The sequence below is a fragment of the Onychostoma macrolepis genome, chromosome 06 (genome assembly GCF_012432095.1).
Source record: "Onychostoma macrolepis isolate SWU-2019 chromosome 06, ASM1243209v1, whole genome shotgun sequence".
Taxonomy (NCBI): Eukaryota; Metazoa; Chordata; class Actinopteri; order Cypriniformes; family Cyprinidae; genus Onychostoma; species Onychostoma macrolepis.
Window position 1 is genome coordinate 26,297,041 of NC_081160.1, and position 9,728 is coordinate 26,306,768.

The 9,728-nt window shown below is 35.1% G+C and overlaps 1 protein-coding gene across 5 annotated transcripts in view; it reads left to right on the plus strand.

Moving 5' to 3' along the window:
- Window positions 1-6,724, plus strand: part of LOC131542258 (contactin-4) — an 89,004-nt gene extending 82,280 nt beyond the window's left edge. For all 5 annotated transcript variants that reach the window (XM_058778751.1, XM_058778755.1, XM_058778752.1 and 2 more), the window contains 4 exons: window positions 79-259; window positions 2,612-2,724; window positions 5,142-5,310; window positions 5,467-6,724. In XM_058778751.1, coding sequence (XP_058634734.1) covers window positions 79-259; window positions 2,612-2,724; window positions 5,142-5,310; window positions 5,467-5,561 — 558 coding nt within the window. In that variant the 3' untranslated portion in view covers window positions 5,562-6,724. The remainder of the gene's footprint in view (window positions 1-78; window positions 260-2,611; window positions 2,725-5,141; window positions 5,311-5,466) is intronic.
- Window positions 6,725-9,728: the final 3,004 nt, after the last annotated feature.

Consider the following 9,728-nt stretch of genomic DNA (forward strand, 5'->3'; position numbering starts at 1 on the left):
TTGTTTATTTAATTATTTATGTGTTGTAAAAAGTGAAATAACCTATTGTCTCTTTAAATGTCACCTTCACTATTACAGGTGCAGTGGTTGGAGGATGGGTTACCTGAAAGTGATGCAGAGAGAGTAAGGGTCACGGAAACCTCAGTCAACATCACGGGTCTGAAAGGAAGCACGCTTTATCTGATGTCAGTCAGAGCACACAACAGTGCAGGCACCGGACCCTCCAGCGCACCCATCAGCATCACCACCAAGAAGCCACGTAAGTCATATGGTTATTAAAAACATGATTTCTAACCAAATACAGTAAATGAGTAGATGACATGAAATTATTTTGAGCATGGCATGCTATGGCTTGGCAAACTCCATCTAAAACTTTTTAACGGCATTGTCCAAGTCCTCTGTATTTATTATGTATGTAGCCTTTATGATAGACTTATGGAAACCCCTTTTCCGCCACTGAATAAAAAATCTCACAATTCTGTGAAAAAAAAAGTCTGAATTGTGAGATAAAATGTCGCAATAACCTTTTTTTTTTAAATTCAGTGGCGGAAACGGGCTTCCATATAGACTACATGGACTATTTGCACAAAAAGTGAAAGTAAAAAGGCCATTAATAACAAAACTTGTCCAGTATAATATTCAGACTTCCAGGGACCTTAAAAACCTCAGGCTGTATTTTTAAGACTGCCAGAAGAAGCTGAACGGTGGGCGCCTCACTGCAAACAATGCAAGTTAGGGCCCTCAGGCTTCATATACAGCGTAAAGTAACAGCTATCACCCCAGGCTCATAGCCACATACAGTGTTGGTAAAACACACTAGCTATATATATAGTATGATTTTTTAAACCGCGTGTGAATTGGTTTATATCGCAGCTCAGATGTGGCATGAATGCATTAACACTTCAATTGCATTTGCATAAATAATGTCATTAAAATGAAAGTTCACCCCGTTTGAAAGTTCAAAAAAATATATATTTGTCAGTTGATGTAGATAATATTTGCCAGATTAGGGGCCCGACAGGATCATAGTCCTACCCTCTTAACGTCTTAGTGGGGTGTTCTTAACACTATTAGAGATTAAGGTGGCCTTTGTTAAACTACCGTGGCTAAATAGGCTCATTATCTGATGTCAATAATCAAGAACAAAACACTGTGTTTAACTGAGCCAGAAACTGATCTGATAAACTATGACATTACTATGGAGGGAGTCTTATGGCTATTTTCAGCTAATAGACTGAGCATACAATTAAGGGCGCTTTAAAATAAAGAGCTTGACAGATCTCTTTCTTTGTGTCGGAGCAGATAGCCGGTTGTCCTTTTTCCTTTGTACGGCAGATTCTCTGACTAAACATACTGTGATACCGCCAACCACTGTTATGATCTAGTATAGTTATCATAATAGCATGTATTGTAGACTTGGTGGGCTCGGTATCATTAGTTAAATTGCTTCAAATTACGATAGCTATTATCCTCAATTTTTTTAAACTATGAATACATGTTGCACAAAGTCCTAGCCATGAAATTTGACGAGAAAAGAGATCAGATTTTCAGTGGTTCAGTGCTCAATTACCGTTAAACTATGTATAAATTCCTCAATTACTGTGAAAAGTAGAATTGTTTGTGTGGGCACATGGCCAGGCAGTGGCAAACACAAAATTTATCAAATTGCTCCTAAGCAACCCTACATCAGGGGCAACTATTTTACTGTTAGGGAGTTATGGAAATAAAGGAAAAAAGGGCATGCTGACATTCAAGCAGCATTAAAATATGTCAGAATATCAAAAAGTGTAATACATTACAACAGCATTTTTTTTTTTTTTTTTTAAAGATGTAGATTTTTGCCTTTATTTCTATGTGAACGTCTCTGTTTGTCACCCGTAATGAATTAAAACTCATTATTTACTGTCAAAATTATGAATATATAAACAGAAATAGCTGAATCTACAATGAAAATTCAGGCATTATTTATTCATCCTCACATTGTGCCAAACCCAACATTTTGTTCTTCTAAGGAACATAAAAGGAGAGGTTTTGAAGATTGTCTACTCTATTTTGTTGTCTTACAGTGAAAGTGGATGGGGACCTGGCCCTGTCAAGCTCCAAAAAGATAAAAGCATCATAAAAGTAGTCTATACTACTCTTTCACAATATCAAAAATCTTTGGAATCCATACAATTGCGTTATATGAGAAATAGACAGAGACAGAATTATTGAGGTGGTCACCATTCAACATCACTGAATGGAAAAGATCAGCTTGGACAAGCTGATGAGGGATTTGAAAGACAAGAGTGAATAAATGATCACAGAATTTACATTTTTGGGGCGAGATATTCCTTTGATGTTCCGCACAATGTTTCTTTGTTTCATAGCAGTTTTTTGCTGCTACATAAAAATGATTCCTAAAGTTCCATTTATAGTCCAGCTAATTTAAAGTGAGAGCCAAGCTGAATTGAATCCGTGCCAGTGAGCTTTGAAAGTCTTAAATTTAAATGATACCTCAGCTGGTGCAGTGCTGATTGTTAAGATTGCAAAGGACAAAATATACGGGGGATGTTGTTCAGTCATATTACACAAGTCGGAAGTAAATTAGAGTATGATTTATGTCTTTTAGCTCCAAGTCAACCCCCGGGGAACATTGAGTGGAACCTGACAAACTCAAAGGTCTTTCTAAACTGGGAACATGTGAAGGCAATGGACAATGAATCAGAAGTAACCGGCTACAAGGTAATCTGTTTTTTTGCTCTCGTTCTTCTGTTGCTTTGCTGATAAACATGCTGTATCAGTGTGCCACATAAGCTGGTGTTTCACATAAAACAACTCAGAGATAAATGACTGAGAACATTACCTTTGAAAGCTGCATTATATACTATGTTTTTTCATTACATTTTTTATTTGAAGTGCTAGTGAAGCCTTTCCAGATATGCTCATGCAACTCCTTTGAACTTCTTAGTTGAAGTGCAAATCGTTTTGCATAGCATTGTATTTAATACTAGTTTCGTATAATTGGTTCTGTACAGTACTTTTTTGTTAAAGACATTTTTCTTAATGTCCTAATGTCCATTAAGACACTTCTTAAAAGGGAAAATCCACACCAAAATTAAAATTCGGTTATCATTTATTTATTATGTGGAACATAAAGAAAGATATGAAGAATGTTCAGTTTTGGTTCCCATTGACTTCTTTGGGAACCAAAACTGTATGGTGACCAACATTCTTGAAAATATGTTCTTTTATGTTCTGCAGAGGAAAGAAATGCATTCAGGTTTGGAACAACAGAACTACACCTTTAACGTGCAACTTACTGTAAATTCTTACTCTACAAACCTAGAAATGTTAGTTATCATCTTGAATTGGATTTGTTAAAACAAATCAAATCTCTCTTCTCAGCAAAGGCCACTCTTTCTCCTTTTTGCGAGCAAAACTTTTAGTAAAATTATGAAAAACTCTCATAGATACTGTATATGCTTTTAGCAAGACCCTTAACAAAGAATATAAATGATAAATGTTAAAAGTAATGAATTCTGAACAAATATCTGACTAGACATTAAATGAAAAGGTATTTTTAAATATATTCAATGTCCAGATTTGATTTCCCCTTTAATGTAATCTTTAACTTTTTTTTTCAAATTTCCTTTCACAAGCCGCAATAAAGCGCTTCTACACTCAAGGTCATACTTAGAGTTCAGAAACATCTGAGGCTTTTTTCCATTTCAGAACAAGCTGCTCTGATCTCCTGCTGCGCTCAAAACCCGAGTCATCTGTAGTGAGAGTTCACACAAAATGTTCAGAAAGAGGATTAAAAATTGTCCGATGTGATTCATTTCTTTTGAGCAAATTAATTTGCTGCAGCGTGCTGCCAGCTAATTGACGGCAGCCTCTCTGAAATGTAGAGGTTTGTAGGGTCGGCGAACAGCTGGACGGCTCTGATGCTATCCTCCATCTGGAGCGACGAGCTTAGCGAGGGAGAAGCACTATTCATTTGCAGTCCAAACCGTCCGCTGTGAGGCGCCTGCAGAATAATGCAATCAATAACCATACATTTTCTAGTCTGTATGAGTAAGAAAGAATATCAGTTTGGTGGCTATTTGTTTTGCATTGTCAATCTGAAAAAAAAAAATCTTTAAATGATTTATGGATTGTGAAACCTATTTATTTAATTTTTGTCACTGCAAGATATGTCAGCAAACATACTAATAATCCTCCCACTGAAAATCAATTTGAAATTTGAAATGTATAATGATTATTTAATTTGTATTCTCTCTTTTACCTGGGTTGTGAAGATTGCAAGGAGACTGTGTAAAACAGACTTTTATACACTTTTTTTTTTTCTTTCACTTTTTCTCCAGTACTGCTTTTGGTGATTTCTTTAGGGGGACATTAATATTAAATTATTTTATTAAATGTTTAATTTTTATGTTATGTCATGTGTATAAAAAATTCATATTTTGTAATAAAATAGACTAAGATTCAAATGTTTGGGATTGGTAATTTTTAATTTTTTTGAAAGAACGAAAATATTATTATTTTTCAGCAAGGATGTGTTAAATTAACAAAAACTGATGGTAAAACTTCTATTTCTATTTTGAATAAATGCTGTTCTTTTAAACTTTTTATTCATCAAAGAATCCTGAAAAAAAGTATCACAAGAGTTTCAACACTGATAATAAATCAGCATATTAGAATGATTTCTGAAGGATCATGTGACTGAAGACTGGAGTAATGCATCACAGAAATAAATTATATTTTAAAGTATATTGAAATAGGAAACCAATATTAGAAATTACAAAAACATTTCACAATATTACTGTTTTTTTTTTTCTGCATTTTTGAACAAACAGTTTATAGTTAATTAATTGTTTTCTAATGAACTGTTTTATAAACTTACAAACTTGACCTATTTTAATGAAATGTTATGCTTAAAAAAGTGTGCTATTTTTCTTCATAATAAATGCTTTTTTGTTTGATATTCTATCTAATCAAATTCCAACTTTTTATATCAAAATTAAGTGTTCAAATATGTTTTGGGGCCGCTGTACATCGTTAAATATCCTTGTTGTTGTTGTGACTTATTTATTTTTGAGTGTTTTTAGCTAATTGGCACAGACTAGCTGCATTTCACTGACCCACTTTCTCCCGCGCAGGTTGTGTATCGTCAAAACTGGCACAGAGGAAGCAGCGTCGTCGAGACCAACAGGACGTCCGTGGAGCTTCAGTTGCCGTCAGAAGAGGACCTGCTCGTTCAGATCAAAGCCCTGAGTGACGGAGGAGACGGCAGCAGCAGCAGCCCCATCCGTATTCCAAAGATGTCAAGTAAGGCTTCATGTGAGCTCATTAAGAGCAGTGCACACTGATTTCTGAGCTTGTACTCACAGAATCGAACTGCTAGCCTGGCAATTGCTTGACACTTGTAATGGCCTCCTATGTATAATCCTGTCTGTGATGTCTTTGTGTTCCTCTCCATCACAGGCCTGAACTCAAGAGGATACTTCAGTTCAGACGCAAGCAAGATGGCCCATGTTCATGGAGTTGTGTTTCTGATCTTGTCATGGTTGTTTTCATAGATCTTGGCCTTTATGTAAAGCTGAAGTGTGTCATTTCCGTGCCGCTGTTGTCACCAATATGGTTTCCCAAACAGATAAAGGCAAAATGGCTTACTTAGAATTGTTGCATACACACTTCAGCATTAATACTTTAAAAAAAAAAATCTGATTGGCTGGATATAGTTACATTTTATTTTCCTTTTTGTTTTGTTTTTTTGTTTAAAGAAGTTAAAAATTGGTGACTCAGCTCCATTGCCTTATATTGTGATGTTTTTTTTTACCTCTTTGTCAAACTATTCGTCTTTTGTATGTAGATTTTATGCAAAAAAGCAGGCTTTCTCTTGTAGCTAATAATTTTGCTTAGGTGTTCAGAACTGAGATTCAAATTGAGCACAGTATTAAGTCCTGTAATGCAGTAGTGACCTGGAATGTTGGATCTTTAAGAGAAATCCTTGAATTATGAATTATACCCATGGTGTTGTTCCTTCTACACACGTCAGTCAAGCCAGCGACGCTGTGTTTGTGTATGTAAAAAGGCCTTTAGATAGATGAAATGCATTATGTTGTTTTGCATAAGCCCTGAGAGATATTATTGTTTTGAAGAATAGCGACAGTTTCTGGATAATTACACAGATTTCTTGCTGCTAGTTAGTATGAATTATTGTTTTGGACAATTGTGAAGGTTTATCATTTGATGAGTTCTTATGAAACCCGTTTCTCGTTTCTTTAAATTCAACCCATAATTCATCAGGTCCATTATGATTTCTTCTGTCATTCACATTATGCTATGGAAGATAGTTGAACAGTTTTCCTTCCTGATATCTCTCAAAGATTCTTCATCATCTTTGTTCCTGTGATAATATTTCTTGCAAACATCTGCGGAGTTTGTACGCTTGACGATGAGACCAAAGTGTGTCATCAGAACTTAGCTTATTAATCAGATATTCCCTCTGTTGGTTTCATGTTTTCTAAATATCACAATTCATACATCTGAAAGAAATGTTTTATTATTCTCTAGTTTTTTTTTTATTCATTTTTTATTTAACTTGATTATTGCTGCTTTTGACTTTTATTTAATTTATATCATTTTTATAATTTTATTTTTTATAATTTTTATAATTTATAATTTATTTAGTTTCTTTATATTTGTGTGTTACTTTTTATCATGAACATTTGAAATAGTAAATCACCTGATAGTATCCACATTTTTGCCTTATTTAGAAATTTTGCATTTTATAAATGTAACATATTCATCTGGTGTTTTCTTTTGTCGTTATGTAATCATTTTGACCTATTTAATACCTTTGTATTAACTCTGTACAATCTCTGAGAGATAAAATAAATAAAATTTCATATTGAAATATATGTAGAGCTAATATATGATTAGCTACAGTATCAGTAATAGCCTCCAACATGCACTACAGCATTTTTGATCTGGGAGGAGACGGTTTATTCTAATTTGATGAATGGAATAGAGCTTGGCTGATCTATATGGTTGCCTGGAGACGATTCCTTCAAACACTTGCATACTGATTGGTAATTACCAATAGACTGAGATTAGTCTCTGCTGGATGAGAACATAAAGACGGCAGGCATACTTACTGACAGTTATTTAAATTACAAAAAAAAAAAAAATTATACTGTGGATCCAAAAGTCTGAGTGTGCTAGTAAAAATGCTATTACTATTTTGCATTTTTCTAATTAAATGCAACTATCTTTCGGTACAAATTAAATTATCAGAGTAGTTGAATTGAAATGTTGAAGTGCAACATAGCATGAATTTCTTCATATTTGCATGTCCCCCATTAATTGAACTGATATGAATTCAAGAAGTTTGTGTAAAACATGTTGATCATCTAATCCAGCATCCAAAAAGCATTTTGTGCTTCAATGGAAATTAAAGTAATAGTTCACCCAAACATGAAAATTGGCTGAATATTTACTTACATTCAAGTCATGCAAGATTTAGATGAGTTTGTTTCTTCATTAGAAAAGATTTGTAGAAATTTAGCATTATATCACTTGTTCACCAATGAATCCTCTGAAGTGAATGGGTGCCATCAGAATAAGAGTCAAAAACATCTGATAAAAACATCACAACAATCCACAAGTAATTCACACGACTCCATTCCATCAGCTAAGGTCTTGTGAACAAACAATCCAACCCACTATTAAATTGTTTTAACTTTAAAGTATTGCTTCTGGCCAAAATATAAGTCTACAATCCATAATATGCTTCCTTCAGTGAAAAAGTCCATCTGTTGTCCCCGTTTCAGACTGTTTTTAATTATAAATGTTTCTTGATATGTGTATTTTTTTTTTTTTTTATTGGAGAAAACAGTATTATAGCGGACTATTTTAATGAGATTTTTTTCATTTTCGGGGTGAACTATTCCTTTAAAGCATCTTAAACTTTTTTTCAAAGTTCAAAAACGTGCTGTTTATTTCTGAATATAAATGGGGGGGAATAATCCCAGATTTTGGACTCCATTATAAATCATAATCAATAAACTGTCCTTGAAAGTGCTGATATTATAATTACCATATATTCAATTATGATATTTTAACCGTTTGCAATGCCAAAATAGTGTAACCTCAGTCGCATGTTTAGTAAACCACCATAAAAAAACCAAGTAGCCACATGTCTGTATCTTTTTTGGAAGTTTCACTCAATAAGCAGCATCCTACATGTTTATTTACCAACATTTGACATTAAGTTATGAAACCGGGCTACGGCTGGGGTGTGAAATGGAGTTTGCTAAAGTAGATTTCACAGTGAAGGTGTAGGAGTTTATTCCAAGAGCTCAGAGGAATAAGCTTGTCAGGAACACTGACAGGTAAGTGTGCGAACACGGATGTAATCTCCCGAGAACCGCTCCGACTTGTTGGGCTACCAGGGGATTTAACCGTAAATACTAGTCCAGCTGAAACGGGAGCAGTCACAGAGCCTTTTGGAAGTCCTCCTTGCATGTCATTTGGTGCCCTTCAATAGTGCCTGTGAGTCTGACCAAATTTCGGTAGGTACTGATATTTCTCGCACTGATCCTCCTAAATTAATGGCTTCACTGGAGCTGTAAAGACCCATATGGAAGCGAGACATGGGAAGGCTGCTGCCTAATCACTACTTTTGCCAAGCCAATGTGTCTGCATAATCTCACAAAATGGCTGTAATAAACCCTTGTTCACTTTGCAAGGGAGTTTTACCTTATCTGATTGCAGTATGATCCCAGTATGGCATATGTCGGACACTTTGAGGCCCAGAACAAAGGCATCATTGCTCTAAAGAAAAGAAATCGTTTCAGTTTCCATTTGGATTATGTCTTTGTTTTACTTCGTGTGGGGGGGGGGGGGGGTTGATTCTTTAAAGAATCCCAGATTTTTTAATGTGGTCTCATTTGGACCCAACTGTAGACATTTTGCAGCCCTTCTCGGCCCCTTCTTATCAATCCTAGCACTGATAAATAATAACCACCTTCCTTTTTGACAATATTTTCAAGGTAGGCAGAGATGTGCTTATTGAAGTGGGGCAGATTACAAATTCTAGCCCGCAGCGATGTAATGGATCTTATGCAAAAATGAATGGAGAAAATGTGGCCCAGATTTTTCAGAGATAGCCATAGCGGTTTATAAAGGCCCTCGGATACATAAATGGAGAAATAATTGTGAGGAAACCTTTGGATATTCGAATTAATCATTTCAATGATAGAATAGGGCTGTCATAGTTCACTTGTTAGTGTGCGGCGGCACAGGGGGGAAACTGGTAAGATAATGAATGGTTTAGAAGTTCGGCATGTTAGAGGGAAAGGTTGAGAAGACGGTCGTAGTATTGAAGGGGGATGAGAGACCTGGCGGCCTATTTAGCTGGTTTCAAGTGCAAGCAGGCGAGGGCCATAAAACACAAGGGAGACAAAGACAGAAGTATATATGAGTCCGTGGGAAAACTTAATTGAGATAAGAGTGCTAATATGTTCTAATTATAATGAGGACTATTGCATCACTCTTAAAGGAATAGTACAACCAAACATTACATTCTGTAATTCCATATGAATCATGCCAGGTTAACATCGGTGATGATAAACACTATTGGTTCTCACGTTTTTTGTAATCAAAATGCATTACATATGAAGAAAAATTATACTTGAGATTTGATTTTTTTTTTTAACAAAAAAAGAAAAGTTTAAAAGTCA